This window comes from Bos taurus, chromosome 19 (genome assembly GCF_002263795.3).
Source record: "Bos taurus isolate L1 Dominette 01449 registration number 42190680 breed Hereford chromosome 19, ARS-UCD2.0, whole genome shotgun sequence".
Classification (NCBI taxonomy): Eukaryota; Metazoa; Chordata; class Mammalia; order Artiodactyla; family Bovidae; genus Bos; species Bos taurus.
Window position 1 is genome coordinate 30,498,625 of NC_037346.1, and position 19,227 is coordinate 30,517,851.

Genomic DNA, 19,227 nt, shown 5'->3' on the forward strand with positions numbered 1-19,227 from the left:
AATTTTCTACCAAATGATTGTGTGTGCATATGTGTGAGTGTGTTTGTGTGTTCCCCCATGTACATATATTTTTTGCAATACAAGTCTTTTCCTGGAGCTAGTCATAAAAAACACAAAACTCTGCTATCATAAGATATAGTCATCTACCCAGGCCTGGAGGCCCAAGTACGTGGTGACTCTTCTGTCAGAACTAAGAGCGTTTGCTTTCCTCCTGGGGCAAGTCATTCACTTGTGTGATGATATAAGTTAACACAGGTGAACAGGGGACCATCCTTGTCTTTGGAAAGCTCATGTCTCTTTGCACAAGGCAGGAGTCCTAGAAACTCGTTCAGGAGCCACGGTGGTTGTGTGAATTAAAGATCACCACTGTTTATTCTACTTTTCCATCTATGGGATCAAGGCCTGGGAATGAGGCATATTTTTCTGCCTGTGAGTTCAAAGTCACACTCCTCCTTCCCTCCCATTGCCGTCTTTCCTTATTTCCTGTGAGAACAGACAAGAAAATGGTCCCGTTCCTAAAAAGTGGGTGGGGGTCTCTTTTCAAGGAGGCCCTCTTCTCAGAGATCTCTGCCGTGGTTTCTGCAGGCGGACCTGGCAGGCTTGTGCCTGAAAGCCGGGGTCAAGAACCTCAGCACCGTGTTTCTCATGACCGATGCCCAAGTGGCTGACGAGAAGTTCCTCGTGTTCATCAACGACCTCTTGGCATCTGGTAAGAGACTCTTTGTACTTGAATATCTCTAATGAATTCCTGCTGGAGTCAGAGACATTCCCAGGTGGAGGCTTGGTTCAAGGTCAGAAGAGCAAGGCCACAGAAATGAGGGAGAAAACCAATACAGGGGAGACTTAATTCATGAAGGTCCTTCGAGGACTGGTGCTGGGCCTGCTGGCTTTCACTGTCCTTACACTCCAAACAGACAGTATTCTTGGGGCTTCCTTAGGTGGGACCGGATATGACAATAGGAAGAAGAGCAGCTGAAGGGCCGGCTGACCTGCTGAGTCCAGAGAGAAGGTGGTGTTCCCTCCTACACCCAAGACAGAGGAGATGGAACGTGTGCAGTATTTCAGGGAGGTTAGGTGTTAGCTGCAAGATACACAGAAAATGTGCACCCACAAAACTTAGACAATAGGGCAAGGTGAGGTTGCCAGTTTAATTAACCAAGGACTCAGAACTTGATGCAAACAAAGTAGAAGCAAAACGGACAGAGGATGGTTTTCTTAGATTACAAAGAACTTGACAAAGGCTGTCTCAATGTCCCTGTGACAATGTGAATGCAAAATAGGACTTCACTGGGAAGTTCAATTCTTTTTTTTTTTTTGGAAGTTCAATTCTTGATACTTTGCTGTCCTTATTTCTTTAGGGATTCAGGACTTATGTCAGCCATTCAAGAAAAAAAAATGTTTATGTATACATATATATGTATCTATAAACATATACTAATATATAAAAATATGTATATATGCATACACAAGATATATATATATGTGTGTATCTATATATTTAAGGACTTCTGTAGTCTAGTAAGAATCTGCCTTACAAAGCAAGGGATATAGGTTCAATCCCTGGTTGGGGAGCTAAGATCGCACATGCCTTGGAGCAATTGATGGCAACTAAGTCCAGATGCAGCCAAATAAACAAATATTAAGTGTTAGGGAAAAAAATTTAAGGTATATGTATTTATATATGCATACCCAAGAAGATAAGACAATATAGTACAAAAATTATGCATTTTCAGAAATTTGGGGAGAGATGTATATATTTATATTAATTAAAAAGAGAATATTATTTCTTGACTCAGTCCAAATTTCACATCTACAAAGCCACCTCTTCATCTGGGCTGATAAAATAGTCTGTGCACAGGTGTTCTGAACACAATTTCTGCCTCCAGATTTCCAGCGTTTCAGAAAACCTGTTTCTCCCCACCTCTGACTAAATCTTCCTTGGTCTGTAATGTCCAAGGACCAAGATCACAGTGTGATTCTCCAAAGTCTGTTCCATGTCATATAAAATACCTTTCAGGATGGCTCCTCCCATGCGGTCTCTAGGAACTTCACAGCTTCACAATCGTTGACTGCTTCGCATTTTGTTCCCTTGTACCCAGGGCCGTTTTACTGTCACTTCCACGATGAGCCCCTGTCCCTGGTTTGGACCATGCACTAGCAGGCTCTGTGAGAAGACTTTGGCTTCTCCCTGATGAGGACCAGAGTCCCAGGTTCCTTGCTGTGCTGGTTCCAACCATTACACCGACTCCACATTCTCATTTCTTTCCCAACCTGCCTAATTCAAATTACCTTTCAGTCCAGGAATTTGCTTATTAACTCTTACACCTTTCCTCCCCCAATCCAATAAGTGGTTCTTTTCTCTTTTTTATAATTTATTTTATTTATTTTTAGCTGTGCTGGGTCTTTGTTGCTGCTCGGGTTTTTCTCTAGTTGCAGTGCACAGGTTTCTCCTTGTGATGCGTCTCTTGCTGTGAAGCACAGACTCTAGGGCTCTGGGCTTCAATAGTTGCAGCATGTGGGCTCAATAGCTGTGGCTCCCAGGCTCTAGAGCATAGGTTCAATAGTTATGGTGCATGGGCTTATTTGCTCCCAGGCATGTGGGATCTTCCCAGACCAGGGATCGAACCTGTGTCTCCTGCATTGGCAGGCAGATTCTTTACCACTGAACTACCAGAGAAAGTGAAAGGGAAAGTCACTCAGCCGTGTCTGATTCTGTGCAACCCCATGGACTGTATCAGTTCAGTTCAGCTGTTCAGTCGTGTCTGACTCTTTGCAACCCCACGAACTGCATTCTGCCAGGCCTCTCTGTCCATCACCAACTACCAGAGTTTACCCAAACTCATGTCCTTTGAGTCGGTGATGCCATCCAACCATCTCATCCTCTGTCGTCCTCTTCTCCTCCTGCCCTCAATCTTACCCAGCATCAGGGTCTTTTCAAATGAGTCAGCTCTTTGCATCAGGTGGCCAAAGTACTGGAGTTTCAGCTTCAACATCAGTCCTTCCAATGAACACCCAGGATTAATCTCCTTTAGGATGGACTGGTTGGATCTCCTTGAAGTCCAAGGGACTCTCAAGAGTCTTCTCCAGCACCACAGTTCAAAAGCATCAATTCTTCAGTGCTCAGCTGTGTTTATAGTCCAACTCTCACATCCATACATGACCACTGGAAAAACCATAGCCTTGACTAGATGGACCTTTGTTGACAAAGTGATGTCTCTGCTCTTTAATATGCGATCTAGGTTGGTCGTAACTTTCCTTCCAAGGAGTAAGTGTCTTTTAATTTCATGGCTGCAATCACCATCTGTAGTGATTTTGGAGCCCAGAAAAATAAAGTCAGCCACTGTTTCCACTGTTTCCCCATCTATTTGCCATGAAGTGATGGGACCAGATGCCATGATCTTCGTTTTCTGAATGTTGAGCTTTAAGCCAACTTTTTCACTCTCCTCTTTCACTTTCATCAAGAGGCTCTTTAGTTCTTCTTCACTTTCTGCCATAAGGGTGGTGTTATCTGCATATCTGAGGTTACTAATGTTTCTCCCGGCAATGTTGATTCCAGCTTGTGCTTCCTCCAGCCCAGTGTTTCTTATGATGTACTCTGCATATAAGTTAAATAAGCAGGATAACAATATACAGCCTTGACATACTCCTTTTCCTATTTGGAACCAGTCCGTTGTTCCATATCCAGTTCTAACTGTTGCTTCCTGACCTGCATACAGGTTTCTCAAGAGGCAGGTCAGGTGATCTGGTATTCCCATCTCTTTCAGAATTTTCCACAGTTTATTGTGAGCCACACAGTCAAAGGCTTTGGCAGAGTCAATAAAGCAGAAATAGATGTTTTTCTGGAACTCTCTTGCTTTTTTGATGATTCAGCAGATGTTGGCAATTTGATCTCTGATTCCTCTGCCTTTTCTAAAACCAGCTTGAACATCTGGAAATTCACAGTTCATGTATTGCTGAAGCCTGGCTTGGAGAATTTTGAGCATTACATTACTAGTGTGTGAGATGAGTGCAATTGTGTGGTAGTTTGAACATACTTTGGCATTGCCTTTCTTTGGGATTGGAATGAAAACTGCCCTTTTCCAGTCCTGTGGCCACTGCTGAGTTTTCCAAATTTGCTGACATATTGAGTACAGCACTCTTGCAGCATCATCTTTTAGGATTTGAAATAGCTCAACTGGAATTCCATCACCTCCACTAGCTTTGTTAGTCCATGGAATTCTCCAAACCAGAATACTAGAGTGGGTAGCCTTTCCCTTCTCCAGGGGATCTTCCAGTTAGGTCTCCCACATTGCAGGCAGATTCTTTACCAGCTGAGCCACAGGGGAAACCCAAGAATACTGGAATCGGTAGCCTATCCCTTCTCCAGTGGATCTTCCTGGCCCTGGAATCAAACTGGGGTCTCCTGCATAGCAGGCGCATTCTTTACCAACGGAGCTATGAGGGAAGCCCTTGAAGCCCTGTCCTTTTCTTAAATACTGTCTTCTTAACATCCCACCACCTTCTACAATAGTACTTCAGCTCCAACACTGCCTCACCTTTTATTATTTTACCAAATAGGTCTAACTGCCCTTCCACCCTGAAGCTGTGCCCTAAAGTCTAATTTCTAAAACGATCAAAAAGGTTGAATTGTGCTTCTCAAGACTTACAGCTTTGAAGATGCCAGGCAAGTTGCAGACTCACTCTGTATCTCATTTGGCTCCAGTCCAGCCGGGTCACCTTCTCCTATAATAACGTCTGAGACAGGAGACGTTACACTTTTACTAATTGAAATTTTATTCCTCAATGAAATATTTTTAATTTTGCATTTGGAAGACAACTTGGTTCAAGTCAAATGAATTTCTGAAACCCTGCCCAGTGAAAACTTACTGCAGTCAATCTGCTCCAAAGTCATGGAATTTCAAGCTCATATTTCTTTTGTATGGCTTTTAGACAAAAACAGGATTTGCATTAAAGATGTCTATATGGAGATACAGTGAAAAGTAATACTTTTCTAATCTTCCTCCCTTTTTTCTTACTGTTTTGACAGGGAGAATTGAGCATATCTGAGTTGTAATTTTCCCTGTCAGATAATTTCTGACTAGAAATTAACTTACTGCCAATCCAGGCAGAGTTACAGAGGTTCCTCAGGGCCTTGTCATCCCCTTAGTTTTTAGTTTTATGGGATTGTGCAGCCACTCCATTCTTGGATAACACAGTGCCTGTGTGTACATGCTCAGTCATCAAGTAGTGTCTGACTTTTTGTGACACTATGGACTGTAGCCCACCGGACTCCTCTGTCCGTGGGATTTGTCCAGTAAGGATACTGAAGTGGGTTGCCATTTCCTAATCCAGGGTATCTTTCCGACCCAGGGATCAAACCCAAGTCTTCTGCATCTCTGCCCTGGCAGGTGGGTTCTTCATCACTGAGCCACCTGGGAAGCCCAGATAGCATAGTGTTGTTTCTCAGTCGCTCAGTCGTGTCCAGCTGTTTGCAACCCCGTGGACCGCAGCACGCCAGGCGTCCCTGTCCTTCACCATCTCCTGGAGCTTGCTCAAACTCACGTCCCTTGAGTCGTAATGCCATCCAACCGTCTCATCCTCTGCCGTCCCCCTTCTCTTCCTGCCTTCGATCTTTCCCAGCATCAAGGTCTTTTCTAATGAGTCAGCTCTTCACATCAGGTGGCCAACGTATTGGCGCTTCAGCTTCAACATCAGTCCTTCAAATGAATACTCAGGATTGATTTCCTATAGGATTGACTGGTTTGGTCTCCTTGCTGTATCTCAAGCAAGGAACTCTCAAGGGACTTGAAACTCTAAAGAGGGACTCTCAAGAGTCTTCTCCAACACCACAGTTCAAAAGCATCAATTTTTCACCACTCAGCCTTCTTTATGGTCTAACTCTCACATCCATACATGACTACTGGAAAAGCCATAGCTTTGACCATACAGACCATTGTGGGCAAACTAATACCTCTGCTTTTTAATATGCTGTCTAGGTTTGTCATAGCTTTTCTTCCAAAAGATAACAAGTAGAGGCAAGGAAACTACTAGAAAACTATGCATTGGGCTATCTTGTCATCAGCTCATCTCTCTCTAGTTATCTATAAATCCTGTTAGACTGAGGATAAGGTACAGTGAGTGAATTCCACTGATTTAACACTCCAGTGATTCATCTTCTTCAGTGACTTAAAGTGGGCTCAGTGGGCTATCTGCTTTCCTCCCACACTTCTTTAGCTCACTCTTTCATCCCTTGAATTCCTGACACCATTTCCAAGATCAAACTGTATTTTTAATTCAGCACTTGATTGGTAAACCCCACTTCTGACACTAACCAAACATTTCAGAACCCATCATTACGCCACTTGCATCTCAGATTGGTTGCAGACTGACAGTAAGAAATCCTATGCTCAAAGTTAAAGTTTAAATCAAATTTCTGATTCAATTAGCAAAAGCCATATAATTGTATAAGAAGCAGGGTGGCGACACAAATCCGACTGAATGAAGCCTTTCAGTTTCTTTCTTTGGCTGCCAGAGTCCTTAACGGGGCTCTTGAAGCTGCTGGTGAAATGATGCATGAAATATTGGCCCTTGCCGAATCTGAAAAGTTCAATTCCTACTATGTCCTTGTTGTCCTATAATATAATATAATAATTCCTGAATAATGTACATGGACCATCAAATCCAGATATTTTAAAAGTCTACAAAATTTGTTCTCTCTTGGCCCTTGAACCAAACTCAGCATCAGCAAAGCCCCTGCTGCTGCTGCTAAGTCACTTCAGGTGTGTCCGACTCTGTGTGACCCCATAGATGGCAGCCCACCAGGCTCCTCCGTCCATGGGATTCTCCAGGCAAGAACACCGGAGTGGGTTGCCATTTCCTTCTCCAATGCATGAAAGTGAAAAGTGAAAGGGAAGTCACTCAGTCGTGTCCGACTCTTCTTGACCCCATGGACTGCAGCCCACCAGGCTCCTCCATCCATGGGACTCTCCAGGCAAGAGTACTGGAGTAGAGTGCCATCGCCTCCTCCACAGCAAGGCCCCATCTTAATCTAAATGGAGAAAATAGAATCTTTTCCTGGCTTTTTGGGAGCGTACCTCTGCCTCCAGGTTCCAGCAGTCCAGAAAGCCCATTCTACTGCAGCCCCAGCTGAGAGACCTGGTCTGCACCAGGTGTGGTGTCTTTTCCTCTCCTCACTTTCCCAGATTTCGTACTTCATTTTACTTCAGGATCTTGTTTTGGAATTTTCCTTTTGCTTTTCAAAAGGTTTAATTGTTCACTCAAAAATTAATGCTCCTCTTCCATGGCTCAAATTAAATCACTTTGCATCTACTCACATATTCAAAAATCATTTTTTAAGCGTCCATGTTCTAGTCAGTAGCCCCTATGTGGTCTATTGAAATAGTTTATGAACAATTGAGTCCCCTCTCTTGCAAAGCCATGTGCCTCTTCATCCCTGTCCTTTGTACATGTGGGCCAAATCTCCTCTTGGAATATATTGAGTAGGTCAAAAAGTTAGTTTGGGTATTTCTGTAATATCATATGCAAAACCCAAATGAACTTTTTGGCCAACCTATTAAAACATGAAGAGATTCCCCTGGTCTTCCGGGTGGTCTAGGATTAGATGCTGGGTTGATGCATTAGTGATCTGCACACATCCCATGAGAATGTGGAGTCTGGAGGTTTTTGTAACGATATTGGCATTGAGTTCTTCTTCTCCCATGAGCAGTTGGAACTGGATTTCCTGATGGACCATCTGTGTTTTATACAAATCGTATTTGACCCAATTTCCCTGGAAGGAACAAAGATAAAGTATAGGGCAAAAGAGAAGCTGTCAAACATGCACCAGGTCTTCTAAACATCCTTTCTGCTCTCAGTGGATCTATTTATAAGGTACATCCACCCCATAAGCCATGGAAATCTAAACCAGCACCTGGTTGGCTCCAGCTGCCAAACAAAAATGCCCAAAGGATAATGCAAAAAGATGCTTGAGTAACCAACCTGTCTTTAATTCATGTAGTACTAAATCCTCATACACATTGAGACCAGGTCTCTGTGCATTCTCCTACATTACTATATTCTCCCTCACCACCTGTACCCAACAGGTAAGCAGTTGCCACCAATTTCAACCTCTGTTTCTGAATCCATCCTTCTCTGTCATGGCTACCACTGGTTTTTTTCATCTCTTTCTTCAACAAATGCCGACACATCTTTTTCTTTTTAATTTATTTTATTGAAGTATAGCTGGGCTTCCCTGGTGGCTCTATGGTAAAGAATCTGCCTGCCAATGCAGGGGATCCTTCCTGGGTTGGGAAGATGCCCTGGAGGGAGAAAGGGCTACCCACTCCAGTATTCTTGCCTGGGAAACCCCACGGACAGAGGAGCCTGGCAGGCTACAGTCCACGGGGTCTCAAAAAAGTCAGACATGAGTTAGCAACTCAACAACAAACAACAGAATAGTTGATTTACGATGTTGTGTTAGTAACCACTGTACAGCGGTAATTAGCGATCTAGATATATATACATTTTTTCATATATATATATTATATTCTTCCATTATCATTAATCACAGGATACTGAATACAGTTCTCTGTGCTACACAGTGAGTGTGTGTGTGCATGCTCAGTCATGTCTCTTTGCAACCCCATGAACTGTAGCCCACTAGGCTCCTCTATCCCTGCATTTTTCCTGCTAGAATATTGGAGTGGGTTGCCATTTTCTCTTCCTGACCCGGGGATTGAACCAGTGTCTCCTGCACCTCCTGCAGTGGCAGGCAGTTTCTTTACCACTGAGCCACCTGGGAATCGCCTGTGCTATACAATAGGACCTTATTTATCCATCCTATATATAAAAGCTTACATTGAAGACACTTCTTAACTCACCTCCCTTCATCCCAGGGAGCTCCACTACAATCCATTCTCCTTGCTGCTTCCAAAAAGGTCTGTTTAAACCATAATTCCTTCATTAATTCCTAAGTGAATGCAGGATAAGCTGTCTTGTACAGAAAGGCAAAACAAAACAAATCCGCCTTTGACCTGCTTCCTTCCTTCCTTGCTGGCTTACCTGCCCCTTATAATGCAGCAGTTCCTACCTCCTTGAAATAACATACTCTACTGTGCCCTGACATCCCTACTGACTCACACTGTTCCTTTTGAACCTCGTGCCCTTCTCCTTCTTTGTCTAGATTAACTTCTACCCATAGTACAAGACTTACCTTGGGTGTTCTAATATCTCTCTGGGAAATCTTCACTAATCCACTGTCACCTCGAGGACGAGAAACACCCTTGTGTGTTTCCCTGGCCCTCGGTGCTTGCACACACCACCGCTGTATTGCACCGACATTGCAAACTTATGAAAGGCAGAGACTGTGATGTCTGCTATTGGTGCACTTTTTGTTATGAAATAATCCAGAGATACAAAATATAAGGATTAAATACTTACCACTCAACTTAGGAAGTAAAAGATGGCTGGTGTAATTATAACCCTCTGTAAAGATTGTTATTGTCATCATTTATATGGTCAGTTCTGAACAGAACTCCTGGCCCATAATTAGCATTCAAGGGGTATTTGTTGAACGACAGTGTATAATATCAGAAGGATGATGTGCCATGTTATGTATTACTTTTTATTTTTTGGCTCTGCTAAATTTTAGTTGTCCTGTAGCATGTAGAATCTTAGTTCCCCATCCAACATGTCTTCTGCATTGGAAGCACAGATTCTTAACCACTGGACCACCAGGGAAATCCCTAGGTATTATTTCTGGACATGTGCTTTGAGAAAGTTTCCAGCCACGTAGAACAGAGGGCCAAGGGTCCTGAGACAGTCACCACACCCCCTATTTTTTCTCTCTTGAAACCAGGGAAATGTTTTGAAAAATATTATTCCTGGGTGGGGTCAAAGACCTTAAGCCAGTGCAAAGTTGACTGGTTCACAGAGAATAACCCTCAGCTTTGCCCTTTTTTTTATCACCAAGCTCCAGACAAGATCCATCTTAAACTATCAGGATCTCCTCCCCCCAGAGCAGTTGTGGGCTCTCTAGACCACACAAAAATGATGATGAGTCTGACTTGCAAAATATCAGGACATGTTAATGACCGCATGGAGCCTTTCTGCACTTGGCGGCAGAAATAAGGCTTCCCAACTTTAGGTCTCAGGAGGAAACTTTTCAAATATTTAAATAGCCTCTGCCTCTGTTGACATCACAAAATCCCCTCTGGCAGTTCAGTCTCCTGCTTTCAGCATGACTACCTACATCGCACAGTAAATGACAGGAATGTTGTCAGGAGAAATTGGAGGAACAAGCCTGAAAACGCAAACTTTGCTCCCAATTCAGAGGTGCTCGATTCCATCTGGTGCTCTTCTTAAGGGATTTTGGGAATCACGTGACAATGGCCTGAGTGTTTTCAATATTTTGGCACTTAAAGGTATCACAGAATACAAATGAACTTAATCTCCGAAACAAAACCAGACCCACAGACATAGAGAACAGACTGGCTGTCAGGGGGGAGGCAAGGGGAGGGATGGACTAGGAATTTGGAATTAGCAGATGGAAACTATTATACACAGAATCGATAACAAGATCCTACTGTACAGCGCAGAGAACCATATTCAATATCCTGAAATAAGCCATAATTGAAGAGAATATGAAAGAAAGTATGTATATGTATAGCTGAACACTTTGCTATACAACAGGAACTAACACAGCATTGTGAATCAACTACACGTCAATAAAATAAATTTTTAAAAAAACATATCACATAAACCTGGGTGAGCCTTAGAGAAACACATTTTCTATAAAGGGTCAGAAGGTTAACATTTTCAGCTTTGCAGACCATATGGCCTCTGTCACAAATACTCGGCTCTGTCATTGTAGTGGGAAAATAGCCATAAACAATATATAAATGAAGGAGTATGGCTGTGACCAATAAAACTTTATTTATGGACAGTAAAATTTGAACATCATGTAATTTTCATGTCATTAAACATTATTATTTTAATTTTATCAACCATTAAAAATTGTAAAAACCATGCCCAGCTTGAGGGCAGAGACAGAGGGTCAGATTTGGCCTATAAATCATAGTTTACCCCCTCAATACCCAACGTGAAGGGCTTTTCTAATGGCTCAGTGGCTAAGAATCCACCTTGCAATGCAGGGGACACAGGTTTGATCCCTGCTCAGGGAAGATCCCACATGCTGAATGGTAGCTAAGCCCATGCACCACAGCTACTGCAGCCCATGCACCTAGAGCTCCACAGCAAGAGAAGCCACTGCAGTGAGAAGCCCGGCACTGAAACTGGAGAGGAGCCCCTGCTCCCTGTACCTAGAGAAAGCCCGTGCGCTGCAGTGAAGACCCAGCGTAGCCAAAAATAAATAACTTTTTAAAATACGCAGCATGTTATCCACAAAACACCAAAGGACATAAATTTTACCTATGTTAAATAATAGAAAGGTGAAGAATGCACACCAAAGGGAATCCAAGTTCTCACTGGAGGACTATATAACACATTTACAGATAAGAAAATGCAGACTCTCAGAGGAACAAAGGAGAAAGAAATCCAGACCACTGCAGGCAGTCAGCCCCGAAAGTAGGAGTACACTCACATCGTTTCCATTGAAGTATTTCTCTTTTTAAAACTTTCCTGGGCTCCTCAGCTCTCGCACGTGTGTGCTCGGTCCCTTCAGTTGTATCCAATCCTTTGAGACCCCATGGACTGTAGCCTACCAGGCTCCTCCGTCCGTGGGATTCTCCAGGCAAGAATGGTGGAATGAGTTGCCATGTCCTCCTCCAGGGGATCTTCCTGACCCAGGGATCGAACCTGAGTCTCTTAATGTCTCCTGTATCGCACATCTTGGGAAGTCCCCTTAACTCCCAACACATGCTAAGTATCATTTCATTTCTCTAGCAGTTTTCTCTCACCCCATATTTTTATCAAATCAGGCTGAAATGGATTATTCCAGTAATAAGACCTCGATTTTGACAAGTTATAGCACTGGTTATTTTATATGCATGCTATGAAATATCTTAATGAATGGAAATTAAATCAAATTTGTCCAATTAAGGGAAGAAAGTAAATGATCATTTTCATGATAATTTTTTTTTCATTTTTCCCATTTAAATAATTAAGCTTAATTAGTATAAACTACTACCCAACTCCTGGCTGGATTCGTGTTGTCAGACTCTAAAGACCAGAAATTTGTTAAAAAGTTGGCATGAGTTCCCTCCAGATATATCAGTTCAAGGAAGTGCAGCTGCATCGGTGGCAAATATTCATAATTTCCATCACTTAGAGAGGCTTCCCTGGTGACTCTTTGGTAAAGAATCCCCCTGTCCCCCTGCCAATTCAGGAGACAATAAGAGACACGGGTTTGATCCCTGGTCTGGGAAGATCCCCTGGAGAAGGAAATGGAAATCCCACTCCAGTATTCTTGCCTGGGAAATCCTATGGACTGAGGCGCCTGGTGGGCTACAGTCCCTGGGGTTGTAGAGTCTGACAGGACTTAGCAATTCAACAACAGCGGGGAACTAGGGTCCTACATGCCCGGAGGTGAGGCTGAGAAAATTAAAAAAAAAAAAAAATTGCCAGCTGCCCTCCAGTGTAGTTGTACAAATTTACTTTCCACACAGATAGCTGTTTCTTCCCAACCTCGCGGAAAGTTGGTTCATCTGACACACCAGTTTTTGCCCGGGAGTATGAAGTGGAATCTCAGTCTTGTCCTTTCACTTCCCACGTGTGACACTGGAGTATCTTTTCAAGTGTCTATTGGCCATTCATCTTGTTCCTTGCCTTTTTATGTAGTGTGCTCTTTGGGGCTTTCTTTTTCTCATGGATTTGTGGGAGGCCTCTGTATTTTCTGGATACCTTTGTTCATTATACAGTTGGTAAATATCTTTTCGAAGTCTGCTCCTGACCTTTGTCATGCTGATTTAGTTTTAAATGTTGCAAAACAGTCTTTTTATGTTTCATGCTTTTCGTACTGCTTCAGAAATCGCATCCTAGCCAACACCATAAAAATAATCTTTTGTGTTTCATCTTTAAAATACTACTACTTCATATTCATGTCTTTAATCCACCCAGCATGTATTTTTGCACAGTATTCTAATTTTATTTTTTGTTATTAGTATTGAGTTATCCTAACATGCTTATGGATCTGCTCATCCATTTTCAGCATACTGATTTTGAATATAAATTTCCTGTTTACATCTGGGTCCATTTCTAAGTGATTCACTCACAGTTCTATTTATTTACCCAAGAACCAATTTCACATTTTTAACTAACATTACTTTGCTGCTGCTTCAGTCGTGTCTGACTCTGTATGACCCCATGAACTGTAGCCTGCCAGGCTTCTCTGTCCATGGGATTCTCTAGGCAGTAGGACTAGAGTGGGTTGCCATGGCCTCCTCCAGGGGATCTTCCCAACCCAGGGATCAAACCTGGGTCTCCTTCGTTGCAGGCAGTCTTTACTGCTGAGTCACCAGGGAAGGCCTAACATAGCTTTATAAGGAAACAATTTCTGATAGAACAAATAAATCCCTCCATCCTGTTCTTCACAACTATCTTTACTGCTCTTTACCCTTTGCTCTTCCATATAAATTTTAGAATATGATTGTCAGGATGATAAGAAACCCATTTATTTATTTTGGAATTGCATCTTTATGATATTGGTAATACTGAGTCATCCACTCTTTAACACTACATTTGTTTTGGGTTTTATTTATGCCCTTGAGTAGTATGTTACAGTTTTCACATCAAGATTTTGCATACTTTATTTATTATTGCCTGTCTTATGATTGTTGTTGGTATTCTAAAGTAACTTTTAAAATAACTTTTTTATATGCTAAAGCACAGAAGTGCCGTTTTATTTTCAATGTTGATTTTGTATCCAGCAAGCTTTTGTTTAACACACTAATGAGTTCTGTTATGTGTATATTCTCTTTGATTTTCTATATGAAAACTTATATTTTGATGATAATAGCTTTATTGTTTCCTTAACTATCTGTATACAGTTTATTTGTTTTCCTTGACTTTTAGCCTTTGATGTTCAGTTGCTCAGTCGTGTCCTACTCTTTGTGATCCCAGGGACTGCAGCATGCCAGGCTTCCCTGTCCTTCACCATGTCAAACTCATGTCCATTGAATCCATGATGCCATCCAACCATCTCATCCTCTATCACCTCCTTCTCCTCTTGCCCTCAATCTTTCCCAGCATCAGGGTCTTTTCTAATGAGTCAGCTCTTCGCATCAGGTAGCCAAAGTATTGGAGTTTCAGTTTCAGCATCAGTCCTTCCAATGAATATTCAGGATTGATTTCCTCTAGGATGGACTGGCTGGATCTCCTTGCAGTCCAAGGGGCTCTCAAGAGTCTTCTCCAACACCACAGTTCAAAAGCATCAATTCTTCAGCATTCAGCCTTCTTTATGGTCCAACTCTCACATCTAGAGATGACTACTGGAAAAACCATAGCTTTGGCTATATGGACCTTTGTGGGCAAAGTAAGGTCTCTGTTTTTTAATATGCTGTCTAAGTTTGTCATAGCTTTTCTTCCAAGGGCAAGCGTCTTTTCATTTCATGACTACAGTCCCCATTTGCAGTGATTTTGGAGCCCAAGAAGACAAAACCTAGGACCTTTGTATAATGTTGATTAGAAAACATGAATAGCTTAGAAAACAAGACAAGTCATGCTTGTCTTGTTTTCTCTTTTTTTAAACTATTTACTTTATAGGACTATAGTGAGAATTTATTTATTTATTTATTTACTGCACTGAATGGCGTGTGGAATCTTAGTTCTCTGACTAGGGATCAAGCCTGGGCTTGATCTTTGCAATCACAGAGTCTTAATCACTGGACTACCAGGAAGTCCCCCTTGTCTTGTTCTTGATTCAAAAAAATATATTTTAGTATTTCACTAGTAGACAGATGTGATGTTTGCTTTGGTTCTGCTATAGATACCTATGATCCAGTTAAAAGAAATCTCATTTATTTATAGTTTGCTAACAAACTAAGTTTTCAGAAATTCTGTGCAACTTTTTTGATGATTGTATTATTTTACTTCTTTAATCCATTAATGCAGTAAATTTTTCTCACAGATTTTTCTTAACCATCCTGGCATTTCAAAGATAAACATTTCTAATTGAAATTCTAATTGAAACAATTCTAGTTGCATTTCTAATTGATCATCATACATTTATCTTTATATATTAAGTTCAGATTCTTTAAAAATATTTGTCTATTATATACTGCCTCACTAATAACACTAGTTTATCTACTTTTCAGAACTTAGCCAACCTGGTAAAAAAAAATAACAATAATAATAATAATTAGGCATCTGTGCTCCGACTCTTCCTAGGAGAGATCCCAGATCTCTACTCTGATGATGAGGTTGAAAACATCATAAGCAACGTGAGAAATGAGGTCAAGAGCCAAGGTCTGGCTGACAATAGAGAAAATTGCTGGAAGTTTTTCATAGAGCGAGTCCGACGGCAGCTGAAGGTACGAGGGTCTGCTGCTCAGGGTACAGAGGACAAGAGATGACTCCCAGGAGCCTCTGTGGACATGTTGGACACAGCAGTCCTTATTGGCCACCTTGGGAGTTGGGGGGACGGAGATGCAGTTCCCTCTGATCCCAAGCACCTGTGTGAGGATGCCCTTCTCACCTGCTGCTTCCCAGCATTCTTTTTTGCTAAATAATTTTAGATTGGAGTGTAATTGCTTTCCAATGTTAGTTCCTGCTGTACAATGAAGTGAACCAACTGTATGTATACATATACCTCTCCCTTCTTGAGCGTCCCTCCCACTCCACCCCCCATCGCAGCCCTTGGGCATCACAGAGCACAGAGCTGAGCTCCCTGTGCTAGACAGCAGCTTCCCCCAGCTCTCCGTTTTATGCATGGTGTGGATATGTATCAGTGCTACTCTCCCGTTCTGTCGCCTCCTCTCCTTCCCCTGCTGGCTCCATGTGTCCATTCTCTATGTCTGCATCTCTCTTCCTGCCCAGCACACAGGCTCCTCAGTACCATTTTTTTAGATTCCACATATATGCTTTAATACACAATATTTGTTTTTCTCTTTCTGACTTACTTCACTCTGAATGACAGACTCTAGTAGGTCCACCCACATCACTATAAATGACTCAATTTCCTTTTTTATGGCTGAGCAACCTCCCATTGTATATGTGTACCGCATCTTCTTTATCCATTCATCTGTTGATGGATGTCTAGATTGCTTCCATTCCTGGTTATTATAAATATGGCTTCAGTGAATACTGGAGTGCATGTGTCTTTTTCAATTACAGTTTGCTCAGGTTATGTACCCAGGAATGGGTATTGCTGAGTCCCAATATTCCTAATCCCTTGGCTAGAAAGGCTGGCTGAGAGTTTACAGATATTGTCTCTGTTGATATGGCTCCTAATGTCCTGGGAAATAAACAATCCAAGGCTGTGTGGATCTCTCTCTAAGTACCTTCTGGGTTCTCCCCATCTTTCTGCCTTCTCAGGTGACTCTTTGCTTCTCCCCGGTGGGGCCCAACCTGAGGGTCCGCAGCAGGAAGTTCCCCGCCATCGTGAACTGCACGGCCATTGTCTGGTTCCACGAGTGGCCAAAACAGGCCCTGGAGTCTGTCAGCCTCCGCTTCCTGCAGAACACGGAAGGCGTTGAGGTGAGAGGGCAGAGGAGACACCCCTCATGCTCCTCTCCACCTCAGGGAGTGAGGGGTCCCCCATCCGGCCCATTGAGCCAAGTGGGCAGTCACCTGCCATCAGCATGGCCAGGTGACCTCTTTATTCCCTGCCATTTGATTCTAGACCACAGTCAAGCCATCAGTTAGTGAGTTCATGGCTTTCGTCCACACAAGTGTCAACCACACCTCCCAGTCCTATCTGAGCAACGAGCAGCGCTACAACTACACAACGCCCAAATCATTCCTGGAGTTCATCAGACTCTACCAGAGCCTGCTGCGCAGGAACGGGAGGGAGCTCAGGTCCAAGATGGAGCGGCTGGAGAACGGGTTGCTGAAGCTCCACAGCACCTCTGCCCAGGTAAGCAGCGTCCTTCCGGTCCTCCTATCCACAGCGGGCTCGGAGGGAAGGAAGGGCAGCCCCTTCCCAGAGGACAGAGACCACAGTCACGCTCTGAAGACCACGCACGGTTCTCCAGAGGCTCCAGCGTCATCAGAACAGTGCCTGTGGTGCCCGAAAAGCTTTATCAAAAGTCCAAGCTCTTGTTCTGTGTGCTAAGTCCCTTCAGTTGTGTCTGACTCTTTGCGACCCTATGGACTGTAGCTTGCCAGGCTCCTCTGTCCATGGGATTCTCCAGGCAAGAATCCTGGAGTGAGTAGCTTGCTGTACCCTCCTCCAGGGGATCTTCCTGACCCAGGGAGCAAACCTGCGTCCCTTATGTCTCCTGCATTGGCAAGCAGGTTCTGTACCACTAGCACCACCTGGGAAGCCCCAAACTCTGGTTCAACTCATCCAAAAGAATCTGGTCTAGGAACACAAAGGCAAAACACGTACACACACTGAGGAGCAAAGAGAACGAAGAAGCAGTTTGTTCAGGGCAGAAGCAGAAGCTACACACTCAAATAAGAGTTCAGGCATGCTCAGAGTGAGAGGTACACCGCAGGGTTTGTTGATCCCCCTTTTATTTTTAACCCTTTGACTAAGTGGGGTCTCTCTGATTAGGGGTGGAACAGTCGTTGGGGGAAGGTCGAGGAGTGGCCTGGATTGCACCAGGTGGCATCAGCTACCATGGTCCTGTCCATTCATCTCCTGAAGTCACTATGCCTGCATTCAAAGAGATGCTTTCCCTTCACTTCTACGTACTAGTCAAGCACCACACATAGAAGGTCGTACAGGGTCATCAGCAACCTGTGTGTGTTTTTATTGGAATATAATTGCTTTACAATGTCATGTTAGTTCTTGCTGTACAATGATGTGAATCAGCTGTATGTATACATATACCTCCTCCTTCTTGAACTTCCCTCCCACTCCAGCCCCCATCCCAGCCCTCAGATCATCACAGGGCACCGAACTGAGCCCCCTGTGCTAGACAGCAGCTTCCCACTAGCTATCTGTTTCACACGTGGTAGTGGTTACACGTCAATGCTACTCTCTCAATTCGTCCCAGACTCTCCTGTGTCCCCCACTGTGTCCACAAATCCATCCCCTACTGAGTCCACAAACCCATTCTCCATGTCTGCTTCTTTATTCTTGTCCTACATTTTTATTTGCATGTGTTCCACAGTTTTCAGGAGAAGGCAATGGCACCCCACTCCAGTACTCTTGCCTGGAAAATCCCATGGACTGAGAAGCCCGGTAGGCTGCAGTCCATGGGGTCGCTGAGGGTCGGACATGACTGAGCGACTTCACTTTCACTTTTCACTTTCATGCATTGGAGAAGGAAATGGAAACCCACTCCAGTGTTCTTGCCTGGAGAATCCCAGGGACCGGGGAAGCCTGATGGGCTGCCGTCTATGGGGTCACACAGAGTCGGACACGACTGAAGTGACTTAGCAGCAGCCACAGTTTTCATGGTTGATTTCCTTGCTCAGATGCTCCAAGGTTTCTGTTTTAGATGCCACTTCTCCAAGCATCATGGCCTCATTAAAAGCAAAACAAAGAGGTGACGTTGTTGTTGTTCAGTCACTAGGCTGTGCCCAACTCTTTGTGACCCCATGGACCGCAGCACACCAGGCTTCCCTGTCCTTCACTATCTCCCGGAGTTTGCTCAAACTCATGTCCATTGAGTCAGTGATGCCATCCAACCATCTCATCCTCTGTCATCCCCTTCTCCTCCTGCCCTCAATCTTTCCCAGCATCAGGGTCTTTTCCAATGAGCTGGTTCTTCACATCAGGTCACCAAAGTGTTGGAGTTTCAGCTTCAGCATCAGTCCTTCCAGTGAGTATTCAGGGTTGATTTCCTTTAGGATTGACTGGTTTGATCTCCTTGCAGCCCGAGGGACTCTTAGTCTTCTCCAGGTGACACTGACTCTGCCTAAATGCCTGGTCCTGTCTTTCCTGCCTCACCATGAGCCCGGGCTGAGCTCGCTCTTGGTGGAAGTACACACCCTCAGCTTCAGTTTGGGAGGTTCCCTCTCACAGATACCAAAATCCCTGGAAATACTCCCTTTTTTTCTTTATCACATGTTCGTTTTCCTCTACTTTCTTTTAGTCTCCTACCCACAGTCTCTTCATCTTCAAAAATCCAAACAGTTGAATGGCTGGGAGCAGTGGTTGCAGGGTTGGGCCAGTTTTCTTTG

The 19,227-nt window shown here is 43.5% G+C and overlaps 1 protein-coding gene across 10 annotated transcripts in view; it reads left to right on the forward strand.

Annotated features, from left to right (window-relative positions):
* DNAH9 (dynein axonemal heavy chain 9) overlaps nt 1–19,227 on the forward strand; it is a 290,463-nt gene that overhangs the window by 170,032 nt on the left and 101,204 nt on the right. For all 10 annotated transcript variants that reach the window (XR_009491586.1, XR_009491587.1, XM_024980551.2 and 7 more), the window contains 4 exon segments: nt 586–709; nt 15,322–15,464; nt 16,468–16,629; nt 16,775–17,008. Coding sequence is in view for 8 of the 10 variants with exons in the window: in XM_024980551.2 (XP_024836319.1) it covers nt 586–709; nt 15,322–15,464; nt 16,468–16,629; nt 16,775–17,008 (663 nt within the window). In the remaining 2 variants the exon portion in view is untranslated.